Source organism: Clupea harengus, chromosome 19 (assembly GCF_900700415.2).
Source record: "Clupea harengus chromosome 19, Ch_v2.0.2, whole genome shotgun sequence".
Classification (NCBI taxonomy): domain Eukaryota; kingdom Metazoa; phylum Chordata; class Actinopteri; order Clupeiformes; family Clupeidae; genus Clupea; species Clupea harengus.
The window spans coordinates 18111854-18126170 of NC_045170.1; the positions used below are offsets into that span (position 1 = coordinate 18111854).

Here is a 14317-nt window from a genome sequence, read left to right on the forward strand (position 1 = left end):
TTATGCAGACTTTTATGTCCCTTCTTGTGTAATATACATTAGCCAATATATATTTTGCTTGTGTGTGTTTATCGGTATCTGAGACTAATTTATGTGTATGTGTTGGTAATGTATGTGTGTGTGAGTGTAATGCATGCCGGGGTTTGTGTGCCTCACAAGCGAGGTTAATTAAAGAGAGTGAATGGGAGTGGTGGTGGGGATGTCGGTGTTGGCGGGGTGGGGGTTTGGGATGGGGGCTGGATAGCGCTGGCATACACAGTGACGGGAAAATGATTCATGGAGTGCGGCTTCGTTACATCGCCTGCCGTTTGTGTCTCTTTAACCACTTCTGTAGCTCTGGCACAGGATCCTCTCCCCACTCTCTCTTCCTCTCTCTCTCCTTACTACTTACCCCCCCCCACCTCACCGGAGCATACCCCCAACCCGCGGCTCACATCAACCCCCCCATCCCCCTCCGCCCCGCTTGCATACTCTCCTTTCTCACTGCTGTTCATTCTCTTTACACTGCAGGGCTTCTACGCCTCGGAGGCGCGCTTTATGGCCTCGCAGATTTATAGCAGAGATTCAGAACCCTCCAATGGTGTGGGACTAAGTCATGAATCAGCGAATGGGGCGAATGAATTGTGATGTGCTACGAGGAGGGTCGGGTAAGGGTGGGGGTGTAGAGTTTAGGAGGGGATGGGAGCGGTGGGGGTAAGGGGGAGGGGGGGGTTTGATGAGAACTCTACGACCATAGCCTGAATCAGAGAGTGAGTCCCATTGGATTGGGCGTTTATGGAGCCTTAATTGTTGAGTGATGATGACGGCTGGTGTTATCATGTACTTTACTGTTTACTGCACTTTTTGGATCTGAAAAGTGTTTTGCAACAGTTTTGCTTATCGTTTATGTTGTCTCTCTCTCCCTCTCCTCTCTTTCTCTCTCTGATCTCCAGGTACTCTTCCTGTGTGTAAACTCCGTCCACCATCTCCACCATCTCCATGGCCTCCAGACCCGCCCTCTCCTTCCTATTGGCCGTGCTGGCCTGCACGGGGCCTGCACGCCCCTCCCCTCCCCTGCTGCTTCGCCCACGGGAGAGAGAGAGGGACTCGGGGGGCGTGTCCGGCGGCGTCAACATCGCCGTGGTACACTCGGGCTCCTCCCTGCTCCCGGAAGCGAACGGCAGCGGAGGGGGCGCTCGTGGCAGCGTCGGTGTTGGTGGGGGCGGGGCCTCGGGCCGCGGAGGGGGGGGCTGGGCTGGCACCGTGGGCGACAGTGTGGTGACGGCCTCAGGCTCGGCAAACGTCATCTGGCTGACAGTGAACGAGAGCAGCCCCGGAAGCCTGCTCTTGCAGCTGTGTGACCTGCTGGCCACCACGCCGCTGCAGGGCCTGGTGTTCGAGGAGGACCGCCCACCCCCACCTGACCGCGCCCCACTGGCGCCAATGCTCGAGTTCGTCTCCGCGCAGACTGGCGTGCCCATCGTGGCCGTGGGCGGAGGGGCGGGGCTTGGCAGAGAACCCCAGGTGAGAAGCAGAAGAAGGAACAATAAATAGTTAAAGGTGCATTGTGTAGGATTTAGTGGCATCTAGCTGCGAGGTTGAGGATTGCAACCAACTAAATACAGCCCTCGTCACCCCTCCCTTTCCAAGCGTGTAGGATAACCTACGGTGGCCGTCAGTTGCCATAAAGGCCCTCTCTAGAGCCAGTGTTATGGTTTGTCTGTTCTGGGTTACGGTAGAAACATGGCGGTGCAACATGGCGGACTCCGTGGAGGAGGACCCGCTTCCTATGTAGATATGAAGGGCTCATTCTAAGCTAACAAAGACACAATGATTCATAATCACAGGTGAAAACATAATTATGAAAACATAATCATATCTAATACTATATTCCATTTCTGCTAACAGATCCCCCTAAATCCTACACACTGTACCTTAAAAGGAAAAATAGTCACTTAAAGGTACAGTCTGTGATTCTAATCCAATACACTTTCCAATACACAAAATTCTAATTCATGAAAATACTTCTTCCGCTAGGTGTCCGTTCTGTGTATGCACTTAAAATAACTCTGGTGTTCCTACACAATCCTTGATCTGTAAATGGAAAACGGTAAATGGTAAATGGACTGAGTCATACTCTTTTCCAACCAATCAACACATTGCTTTGGGAGCTTAGAAGGGAGGGGTGTCATTTGATTGGCTTTGAGTTCAAACGTCGGCAATCTCTTACCAGAATCAGGGATCGTTCCTTTGAAACATCTGTACTGATGCAAGTGAAGACAATTTGTGTGAATAAACTTGGCCAGACAAATAGGAAAGTCAATTGCTTTTCATTAGCCTACTACACGACTCAATAAGAATACTCCTTTAAGTAAATTTCAAATAATCCCTAAAGTTGATCAAGCAGATAACTGAGACTCGACACAGTGCTTAAGGAAAAGCTTGTGTGTAGTAGTCCTATGGCACTGTGTGTCTTCACTACTTTCGTCATCCCTCTGAGCGGTTTGCCTGGGAGAGTTCAATGTTGCCAGCAACATCGGTTGAATTCCCTTTGAGCACAGCTATTGATGAAAAAATATCCAATTCCTGTTCTGTCAGTCAGCTCACTGACTTAGCATACTGTAGCTTCTCAATGTAGTATTTCAAGAGAGCACTCATAGCTCACCCAGCAGAGCACGGCATTAAAACCCCTAGATAACACAGACCCATTGCCCAAGGAACAGAAACCATGGGTATCAATATGCACGCGTGGTTGTGTAAGCTTCTTGGGACGAAATCGTAAGCTAAACGAGTAAATGTGAATGTTATCGGGCATGCACAGGTGAGCAGTGGAAAAGTGCCGCTGTTTACAGCGAGCAGAGCCTGTGTATCCTGCGATCAATATTCATCCCGGGCTGACAGGCTCCCTAGAGTAGCACCTGTAACCTGGGGTATATGTTTATCTAGCTAAGAGAGACTAGCAACGCTCAGCAAAAAGAGCATTATTTATTTAGAGCTCACACCAAAAGTTGTTTCAGTATTTTCTAGGGACCATCCTCCCCTACAGAGATTCACTTTACAGACATCAAACACTATTATATCACTTTAAGAGATCACGTCGGTTTATATCTTTGGAGTGCACTTTCATTCCTAGAGATTCTTAATAGGCTAATTTGGGAGATTAATTGGCTCGAGAACCCCTTAAGAAACCCTCTGGTGCTTTCCCGGACCTCAATCGATGGATGATGTAAGGATTGAAAGGAAACCGCGACACACACATACACACATATCCTGATATGTTGGCTTCTTAGCAGATGCTGACTGGCATGATTTAATTAGATGAGTTTATATTGGGTAAGGGATTTGAATATGTGTTTATACTTGGTAAGTCAGATTGAGTCCCACCGGCATTTAAAAATGAATGCATTTTCCTCAAATAAATTATATGGTTACTTTATAGACTTGTCTGAGGTGAAATGAAAAATGCAATGTTGACAAGTGAACTCAAACACTCTGCTCAACATACAGCAATCTCCCCCAAATCAGACAATGCAACGAACGCAAACTATGAATCAAATTCAAATTAACCTCAATCAGAAAATTGCAGCCACACAGTCTAATCAGGACGCACCAGGTGCGCAACACAGATTAATCTGTCATACACCGCGACTACCCTGAGAAGCAAACCATCCATTAGCATTACAGACTTTTCGCACTCAACTCTTGTCTTGGCTGCCCGCGTCGGGGAAAAAAATGCAGACCGGAATAATGAGAGGCACGCGGTTCCCAAAAGAAGTGTCTCCAGAGACCCTCCCCAGCTGCCCCTTAACAGACAACCATCCCAGAGCACAGAGAAGGCCGTTAATTGCTCCAATCAGGGCGGTAATTAATTGCATCCAATGCTTAAATATTTCAGTCAGGGTAACTCTGTGGGTTTTAATAGAGTGGGGTTTGGTCTTCTGGGTAATTTGATATTATTTAATGTGAAATTCAATTACAGTAGGAAAGGTCCCATGCCACTCTCATTAGCTTCAACCTTCTCATCCACACTCCAGTGTACTTAAACCCTGTGGGGGGTCTTCGTATGGTCTTGACAGTTGATTTTCACCTTTACTGGTTGAACCCTCGCAATTTTAGCTGGAAAATGTACCAGAGGAAATGCATAGCGTTTTAAAATGGAAGTTGTTGGAGAGGGTAAGTAAGTAAGACTTTATTTATATAGCACATTTTGTACAAGAGTTGCAGTTCAAAGTGCTTTACATAAAATCAATAAAAGCAAGCAGCAAGAGCAATACATGGAGTAAAATAATGATCAACATCGTATCAGAACCTGATGTTCCGATAGGCTTCTTGGATTACTAAAAATGATGATAAAAGGAATAAAAGTAATAAAAGTAATAAAATCCTTCTGCCTGGTCTTTAGCTCAGTCGGAACCATGGTGCTGCTTCGTAGATTCCGCCTTACCCTGTTAAATATTTTCCCTAGCTATTTTTCCGCGCCCAGGGTGACTAAAGTGCAGTCCTGTATCAAGTCCTGTATCAATCTGCAATACATTTACACCCAGCTTACCCCTTCCATGATGCCATTCAGCTTATGGTGCACTTATCCGACCCCGACCCTCACCCCATGTCTTCCATCTCCGTAGAGAATACTTGTCAGCACTGTGAATTCCCGCACAATCCTTGCAAGGCGTTTCAGGACCATGGCCAGAGACGTTGCCAAACACGGTTTCTCATAGATCTTATTTATTCAGAATCTGGGCTTCTGAATGAGGGTCCATGGAAAAAATGACCCAGATTCTCCAAAAACACTCCTGGGTTCTAAAAAAAAACATAGGGACAGAAATTGCTGCGAGAAAAACAGAAGTCAGCTCATGACAAATGTGTGCAGGTTTTTTGTGCAGAATCACACCACATTACAGAAATCACCCCACCCAGCATTTATAAGCCATGCATCTGGGTTGCAGATGATGCAGCCTTCCACGCTGACCATGGCATGGCTCTGATGTGTGATGTGGCTGTACATTACAAAACCCTGAATGAAGAATAGTGTATTTAACATGCATCAGTGTACGTTGTACATGAATGACACACAGAACAAGCCCTGATACCACATATGCCTTCACCCTACCATAAGTGGTTTTGGATCAGTTAAATGTCTGAAATGCAAATTGGGGAAGATGTACCCAAAAAAGGGGGAGCCCTCTGGGAGCTCTTCAGCTCTCGTCTACAGAGAGACACAGCCACTCTGCGGGGGCCGCTTTCGACTGGGGCATCTGCAGCATCGGCAAGTCCAGCCTTTTTTTTCAAGGGGTGTCTCTGCATTGAACTGGCAGTCCCAGGGCCATTACGTTTTACTGCTAACAATTAAAGAGCCGAGTGGTGCTGCTGCAAGAGAGAGAGCCGTGCAGACCCATTTCGGCAGAAACACACAGCTGTGAGCTGGTAATACTCAAAGCCCTTTTTCCAGCCTTTTATGCTAATGACCTGCCTGTGAATCCAGAGGAGGAGGCAAGGCTGCAGGCTTTACGTGGCAAAGCCGCTCAGCTGGGAGATTCTGTAGCTGGGGCTGGGGGAGTTTGAAGTTGCTCCATTACAAAGTTGTTTTTTCCCCCCTTTCTCTCTCTCTCTCTATCCCTCTCTCTTTCTCTCTCTCCTTCCTTGTCTTTTCCTCAAGACTGTTCCTCCCTTATCACCCCGTTCTTAATGCTTCACGCTCGCAAAGAACGTTTGGATGGTGGGTGTGTATTAGAACCTCCCTGTCACAAAAGCCTGGGCGAAATGTCTCCTAATAAGGGCCTTTTTTATGTCAGCATGTAACAGCAGTGAAGTTCCATGCTAGACACAGAGCCTCATTCAAGTAATAAAACCCACTGGAGTTTGGAGTTAAAGAACATAACCCACAAAAACCGTTACAGAGGATTTCATATATTCCAAGCCGTAAATTCTCACCAAGGGAAAAAAAATGGCCTGCCCCTGAACGTTTCACTGAGGGTCTGTGTCTTCACCCTATGATTTATCTAATGCTGCAAAGGTATTGCCATACATCAGCATTGCTCACGCTTTCTCTTAGTAGCTTGAGCTTTCCCACAGTCTCTTGTAGCACAGTATTTAGCTACAACCTCATGATATTAAACCTACCTCTAATATGCAGATGCTCATGAAGGACTTTAGTAGCTGCATCAGTAGCTTAATGGCTCTAACCCTGCTAGAAGGTAGACCTCCAGGTGGCTGAGCCATAGATGAGTGAGAGAATGAGGCAGTGTTAGGGGGAGAGTGGGGCTATATGGTTAATGTTATCGCTCGCAGCTGTGACACATTTATTTCAGGTTAAATGAGGTAGTGCTTTAAAATATACGGCCCGGCCATTACCTGGTGTTCTTATATCTGTATGGTTATGTAATTGGCAGACAAGAACAGTGTTTGCTCTGAGTTTGGAACATAATGTCAAAAAAAAGCTCTCCAGAACATTACGGATTCACAGAATTACCTCTGCCACATCTGTGGTAGTCTGCTTTTGTGATAAGGCTCGTGTAACAACGCCTACTTAATATAAATCTTATGCTTTGCTTCAAAAAGTCTTATCGCAAACACAGGCATGCATGCACACACTAACACACACACACACACACTCACGCATACACACGCACGTTTCCGGCGTGAGGCTCCTTCCGCAGAGAGAAGCTCTTGCAGTATTTACAGCGCTGGTCACCTTCACCAGACGCTGGTGGAGCTCTGCAGCGCGGCCAGGAATGGAAAAAAAAACCAGGACACAGAGTCCTCAAGGACGGCTGATGTCATGCCAGGAGCAGGGGCTCATGAATAGCAATGAATGCCAGCTTCACCTCACACTGCCACCGCACCAGCACCAATGGAAACGGCCATTGATTTCTTTAGCACACTTCGGTTAATTTCAGCCCAAGAAATAGTTTTTGTGTAACTACACTCATGTAAGGTTGTGTGCTTTGTCACCTCGAGAGGTGTCTCTTTACCTGTGGTGTGAAATACTACATGCTATCTCTAGGTGAGTCTAGGAGCAACATGGAGTGATTATGGATTGCAGTGGGTGTGTGTTTGTGCGTCAGCAACAGCAATGATGCACGGGTCTAACAAAGGCCATCACTGAAACCTTCCCTCCCTTCCTCTCCTCTCTCCTCCTCCTCCTCTTCCTCCCCTCCTCCCTTCAGGAGAGTGGCTCCATCTACCTGCAGTTCACATCCTCCACTGCCCTGCAGCTGGAGGTCATTTTTGAGGTGCTGGAGGAGTACGACTGGACGGCCTTCTCGGTGGTGTCCACACGCTACCACGGCTACGAAGACTTCCTTGACATGGTGGAGGGCATCACGGACGGCTCGTTCATCGGGTGGGACAAGAAGAGCATGGTGATGCTCAACCTCACCGGGGACCCTGGGGGCGTGCAAACCCGCCGGATGCTGAAGGAGAACGAGGCCCAGGTCAGGGACTCCATCAGTCTCTGTCCCTCTATTTATAAATGTCGCTCTCACCATCTTTTTTCTCTTCTCTCTCTATTACCCCCCCCCCCTCTGTCACTCTCTCTCTCCTTCTTTGTCACCCCCTTTCGTTCTCTCTCTCTCACTCTCTCTCTCTCTCTCGCTCACTTTCTCTGTCTCTCGCTCATCCCCTCTCTCTCTGATTGTTTCTCTCCCCCTACCTGCTCTCCCTCCCTCTCCCCCCAGTTCTCCTTTTTACTCTTTCCTGTTTCCCTTTTAGTTTTGTAGCACGACCTGCACCTCAATCTTCTCGGGCACCACCCTCCTCTATTTGTCTCTCATCCTCCCCGTGCAGTCTCTTGTTTTATCCTCTTCTCCCCAGTTGCTGTCTCTCTCTCTCTTTCTACCTATCCATCTCTCTCTCTCTCTCTCTCTCTCTCTCTCACTCTCTTGTCTCTCATCTGGATCTGATCTGCCCCTCTTCTCTTTTTTTCTGCTTCTCTCTCCCTCTTTGTCATTTGTCTCCCTCCCTTCCTGCGTGGCCTTTAAAACGGCTTAAAAAAAGAAAGGAAGGTTAAGGAACCCCCGGAAGGAGGAGATGGCATCACAAATGTTACGGATCAGAGTGGCGCTAACACACATTTCGTGGCTGACCCCCAGTCTTTGTGGCGCTGCTGTTTATGCATGTGTTAGCTGCCCCCCTCAACCCGCCCCCTAACCCCCACCCCCCTGCACCATCAACCCCACCTCTCTCCTCCATCCTTTTTCTCCACTCCCCCTTCAACCCCCGCACCTCTTTCCCCCATCCTCTTTCTCCACTCTGGCTGGAGTGATTAAGGAAGCAGTTAACTAGCTGGAGAGGGCTTTAATCAGCTGATTGGGAAGGGAGCAACAGAAAGCGGCAGGCACAGCCATCTACGGGAGGAACTAACCCAGGTTGCCTGATCACGCTGCAAAAACATCCTCTCGTTTTGTCCACTCTTTGCCTGTGCTGCTCGTCTTGCTCATTTTTGGTGATGCCCGGGCTTGTTTTTAGTTGAGCTCTCCTGCAGCTCTCGCCCGCTCTCTCATTAGCACCCCTGGATCATTGTGACCTGGGCCGCTACAACCCCCCCCCCCCCCCCGACTCTTGTCTCCGTTCCTTCTCTCTTTCTCACTCTGACTGTCTCACTTTACATCACTCTGTATTCTCCTCACACTTTTCCCCTCTTCTCCTCTCTCTCTCACTCTGTCTTTTTCTGTCGCTGTCTCACTCTGTTTTTCTTTCCTTTTCCCTGTGTCCTTTTCCTGTCTTTCGTTTCTTCTCTTGTTCTCCATCTTTCTGTTTGTCTCTACCTTACTCTCCACTCGTCCTCTGTTGCAAATGACTCCTCTTTCCTTTTCTGAGTCCCTCTTTCCCTGTCATTCATTGCTTCTTTCTCCCCATCTCTCCATTATTTGACATACCTCCTCTCCTCTCCTTACAAGGTGAATTATTTCTTTTTTTTCTCTAGCCCTCCATCTCTCTCTCCCTCTTTCTGTCTCTCTCTCTCTGTCCATCTCTCTCTCAATCTGTCTTAACCTAAGCCTCTCCTCTCTTTCTCTCCCCTCCCATCTACAGGTGTCTCCTTTCTTTCCCTTTCTCTCATTCACTATCTTTTTCCGTTTTCTGTTGATCAACGTCTCTCTCTCTCTCTCTTTCTCCATCTTTCCATTTGTCCCTATTTTACCCTCTCCTCTGCTCCTCTCCCTGCTGCAGGTGTATCCTTGCTTTCCTTTTCTCCCTCCATTCCCATCCATATCCTACCATATACTACCTCTTTCTCTGTCTTCAGCTCTTCATCTATCTCTGCCTTACCCTCACCTCTCCTCCCTCCCCCCACTGCAGGTGCGTCTGCTGTACTGTTCTCAGGAGGAGGCCGAGCTGATCTTCCGCGAAGCCCTGGCCTCAGGTCAGGCCACGTCGTCGCACCTGTGGTTTGCCGTTGGCCCGGCGCTCTCCGGCCTGGTCATTGATGGTTTGCCAAAGGCCCTGATCACCGTGAGGCCCCAGGGCTGGAGGGACGAGCCCCGCCGGCGCATCTCCAAGGGCGTGTCGGTTCTCACCCACGGCGCCATGGCCCTCAGACGGGAGTTGGGCAGCCAGAGGTGGACGAGCTTCGCTGGCAACTGCAACACGGATGGGAACACGACGCAGAGGATACCACATAGGATCAGGTATTGGATTTTATGCTGGTGGGCTATCAGAAAGAATCTTTCTAGCCTTCAGTCTGTTTAGATTTTAAAGGATTTGGACTGGCTTTGCAAAGAAAAAACTTGAATTTTAATAGACTACTGGTAATAGAAAAATAGGCATGTTTATATAAAATAAAAGAAGCCAGTGTGTAAAAAATAACCTAAGATTTGTATGTGAAATACAAAATGTTAGTGCTTGACATGCTACAAGGTGGAGATAACCCGTACAGATTGTGCAGAGAAGACTTGATGACTCAGTAGTTATATTAACATCACTGTGTAAGAATCATCAAGCCAGTCCACTCTCCAAAGCACTCTCTCCCACAGTGCGGTGGGAGAGAAACCTCCCATGATGCACCTCTCCAACCCTATTCAGTCCCTTTTTTTCAGCTGCTGCAGTTGTCAGGGTCGGCTCTTTTTTCATTCACTCACTTCATTGGCTTCACTGTAGGTGTCTGGAGCAGGCCTATTCCAGTGCTTTGGTTTTTTTTGTCACCTGAACCTCGTGAAGTTTCAGGTTGTGCCTTATGGAGTGAGATCTGATCCCGGATGTCAAGAGCAGTCGAAACCATCACCATGTTGCTGTCCATGCAACCATGAGCAGAAAATGAAGTGCTGATAAGTGCCATGGCCAGTAGCACAGATTTGTTGCCCCCTACTGTTCAGCTGCAAGTACTGCCGTTGCTGTCATGATCCAACTGCAAAAGTCTCCTGTTGTTGCCTCAGCATGCCGGATAGATAATTGTATAATTATCGCCCATGTGCGCAGCACTCCTTCTTTCATGTCTTCCCTCTGCCCTTGTCTTTTCTGCACATGCTGCCTCTTCCCTTTCTCTCCTCCTCCCCGCCTTACCTTGACTCTCGTCTTTCTGTTCCCCCGAGATTAGTCCTGCTCTTGTGCCATCTCTCCCCACGTTTGCTCTTCTTTGCTTGTTGACGGAGCTATCTCACCGGTGATGCTATCTTTCTCTGTCTCTTCCATACTCCACTCCAGCCCTCTCCCCTCTTCCCAGTCTCTAGCTGCCGCTGCTTTTTTTATCAGTTGTGAGCTCTGCCCTCTTCTATTATCGTATTCCCCTCCCCTCCCCCCCGCCCGACTCCTCTCTGGAAGTGTATGCATGTGGCAGCGTTTTGCATGTAAATTGGTTAATTGAATAAAATATGGTAGTGGCACAGAAGGTTAATGTGTATTAAACATATGCATGCACAAACACAAGCATAAAGGATTGGAGACGTACGCAGAACATCACTGTACGTTATCTGTATTGTGACACAGATGCACCTCTATGCAATTAGACAAATTTACCTACAAACACTTGTAATGTCAAAGCACACACACATGCACTCACATATTCATTCACACACTGACAGACGGAAGCATACAAATACACTCATGCACTCAAATGCACACTTGCACAAATTTGCACAGAGGTACGCACACAAACACACACCAACACACACCAACACACAGAGACACACACAGCGAAAAGAGCAGCCGTCCCTCATCAGGATGCTAATGTAGTTTTAATGGACACATTAAAATCCTCTGAATGTCTCTGATGTTTAAATACTTGCCTCCCCCTCGCTTTCAGATCCTATCTACCCTCCTTCTCCATTGCTCTCAACCAACCCAGCCCCCCCCCCCCAGACTCCTATCTTCCTCTCTCTTTTGTCCCTTCATATTATCTGTCTTCTTTTACTCTCTTCACTCTTCTTCTCTCTATCCTCTTTCACGGTTGTACATCGTCCCATGTCTGTCCTCCCCCAGGTGTTTTCCCTGTGTGTTTGTTGAAGGATTCGGATTGTGATCTGAATTCAAATACATCGTAGCTTGAGGATGTTTTTTTCTCTCAACAATGCACAGGATTTGAAAAAAAAGAGAAATAAACACATGTAATGTCAATGACTTTGTCACCATGACAACATTGCACCAGGCTGGAAAGATCAGTGGTTGTGTGGATTCAGAGTTGGAATGGAATCCTAGCATGCTGTCACATTCTGTGCCTCCCGCTCTCCAAATGAAATGGATGTGGGCCAGCTGAATAAATGTTGTTTTTAAACTGTCGCGTTATTTCCGGATGAAGCTTTGAAATAATAATTTGGGAAAAAAGAGGGTTGGGAAAGGGAAAGAGAGAGAGGGAGAGCGAGGGCGAGGGCAGGGGATAGAAAGGGAATGAGAGGGAGATTTCTCTCCCTCGTCGCTCTTATTCTGATCAATGCATCTGATTCACCCTCCATCCCCTGCAGAGTGTCTGGACACAGTGTGTGTCTTTGAAAGTATGTGATTATTGGTGTGTGCGTGTGTGCATGCATGAGGGTGTTTGCCTGTGGGTGTGTGTGTGCGCGCTTGTGTGTGTGTGCGCTTGTGCATGTGTGTGTACAGTATGTGTGCCACTGTGCGTTTTTTGATGCATGCCCCTGTTTGTGTGACATTTAAGGAGCCCTATCCATCACTATCATGTTGTGTTGCCTTTCGGCAAACGGATGAGATTAGAGTGAGAGGAGGAGAGACAGCAGGAGAGGAGTGAGAGGAGGAGAGGAGTGAGAGAAAGAGAGACAGGAGGAGAGGAGTGAGAGGAGGAGAGAGAGAGAAAGAGAGACAGCAGAAGAGGAGTGAGAGGAAGAGAGTGAGAGGAGGAGAGGAGTGAGAGGAGGAAAGTGAGAGACAGCAGGAGAGGAGTGAGAGGAGGAGAGACAGCAGGAGAGAAGTGAGGGGAGGAGAGTGAGAGCAGGAGAGAGAGTAGGAGAGGAGTGAGAGGAGGAAAGTGAGAGACAGAGAGACAGCAGGAGAGGAATGAGAGAAGGAGAGACAGTAGGAGGAGAAGAGGAGAGTGAGAGGAAAGAAGTGAGAGGTGAAGAGTGAGACGTCTCCTGGCCCCGACAGCACTGTGTGGCTTCGGACCTCTGAAGCGTCGACACTCACAAACAGCTGCTGCTGCAGTCACACTGGACCAAAATACTGTATAACACGGAGAGCATCTCATAAATTATACATCATAAATCAAAACACTCATTCGCCAGTGGAAGAGAAGGAGAGGAAGGGGGAGATTTATGGGAGAAATCTCATAAAAATAAGGTGCGTGTCACTCTTGTAATGAGCGGGATAAAAAATGAAAGCGTGGCCACCATAGGAAAAGTCGTCCCACACACAGAAAAGAAAGAAAGAAAGAACGAAAGAACGAAAAAGAAGGTAGGGGTGAAAATAAACAGTGACAAATTCTTAATGAATTTCATTTGTGCGGCTTCAAGGTTGAACGCTGTCAGTTGCAACACACTCCTCTCTCACGGCTGCTCTCAGACACTGCGTTGCCATGACTACGTGCCAGAGCATCTCTACCCCCTCTCCCTCCCTCTCTCTCTCTCTCTCTCTCTCTCTCTCTCTCTTTGTCATTCTCCTGCATCTTAAGAGCTCTGATCGGCAGGCTGTTGATGATGAGCCGAGGGTCTCAGAGTGCAGCTGGGAGCCTGAGACCACAGGAGGGGACTGAGAAGTGGCTTTCCCAGAGGTTTTGGCAACTGGCCGCAGGATGCTGCTGCCGCCTCCCTCCCTGTCTCTCCCTCTCTCTCCCTCCCTCTCTCGCCCTCTCCCTCCCTCTCTCTCTCTCTCCCTGCCTCTCTCTCTCTCTCTTGCTGTATTCAGCCTGCTGGCTCATTCATTGTTCATTTTGCATTCTGTGGCTTTCATTCACTCATTTGTCGCTATGACGTCTCATTCACTCTTTCATTATGCCCACTTATCGCTTCATTCCTTCTGCCCATTCTTCCGCTCATTTTCTCAGTCTTTTGAGTTGCTAATTGTTCCTCTAAATGCACTCATTATTCCGCTAATTCACAGTTGTATGTGGCCAGTCAGTCACTCATTCATCAGTTTACCTCGTCCACACTAATATAGATTCAGCACAAAGCATTAATTCATTCATTCATCCACCCATTCATTCATTCATTCATTCAGTCATACACTTACTCACTCACTCACTCATTCATTTGTTCACCTGCTCATTCATTAATTAATTAATTAATCCATTCATTCATTCATTCATTCATCCATCCATCCATCTATTCATTCATTCATTATTAATTCATTAATTCTTCTCATTCAGTCACTCACTCATTTGTTCACCTCACTCATTCATTCATTCAATCAGTCATTCATTCATTCGCCCGTTCATTGACTCATTCATTCATCCATTCATTCAGTCTTTATCATTCTCTGTATTTGTTCTGCTATGTGTGCACTGATCTAACTGGGCATCTTGCAGCCTGCTGGGTTATTATCAGATGCAGCTCCACAGCTCTCTCTCTCTCCCCAGTGCCCAGAGGAAGAGCCACAGCAGCACGCCAAGCACAAACACCTGACCTGGAGATGAGAGGGCCACGCTCTAATCTTACCCTCTCCTCCTCTCTCCTCTCCTCTCCTCTCCTCTCCTCTCCTCTCCTCTCCTCTCCTCTCTATTGGAATTCTCTTTCTCCCTCTCTTCTATTCTCTATTCTTTCTCTTATCTCTCTTTCTCTTTTCTCTTTCTCCTGTCATTTTTGTTTTCTTTTCTCTCTCTCATTTTCCCCTCTTATCTCTCCTCCTCAAACCTCCCCCTTTCTCTTTGCTTTCACCATCCTCTGCTCTTTCTCTCTCTCTGCTCTCTCTCTGCTCTCTCTCTCTGCTCTCTTTCTCTCTCTTTCTCTTTTCCTCCCTCCTC

The 14317-nt window shown here is 47.6% G+C and overlaps 1 protein-coding gene across 1 annotated transcript in view; it reads left to right on the top strand.

Moving 5' to 3' along the window:
- The first annotated feature begins 711 nt into the window (after positions 1 to 711).
- grin2da (glutamate receptor, ionotropic, N-methyl D-aspartate 2D, a) overlaps positions 712 to 14317 on the top strand; it is a 33084-nt gene continuing 19478 nt past the window's right edge. The window contains exons 1-3 of the mRNA XM_031586698.2: positions 712 to 1503; positions 7146 to 7412; positions 9277 to 9605. Coding sequence (XP_031442558.1) covers positions 979 to 1503; positions 7146 to 7412; positions 9277 to 9605 — 1121 coding nt within the window. The 5' untranslated portion in view covers positions 712 to 978. The remainder of the gene's footprint in view (positions 1504 to 7145; positions 7413 to 9276; positions 9606 to 14317) is intronic.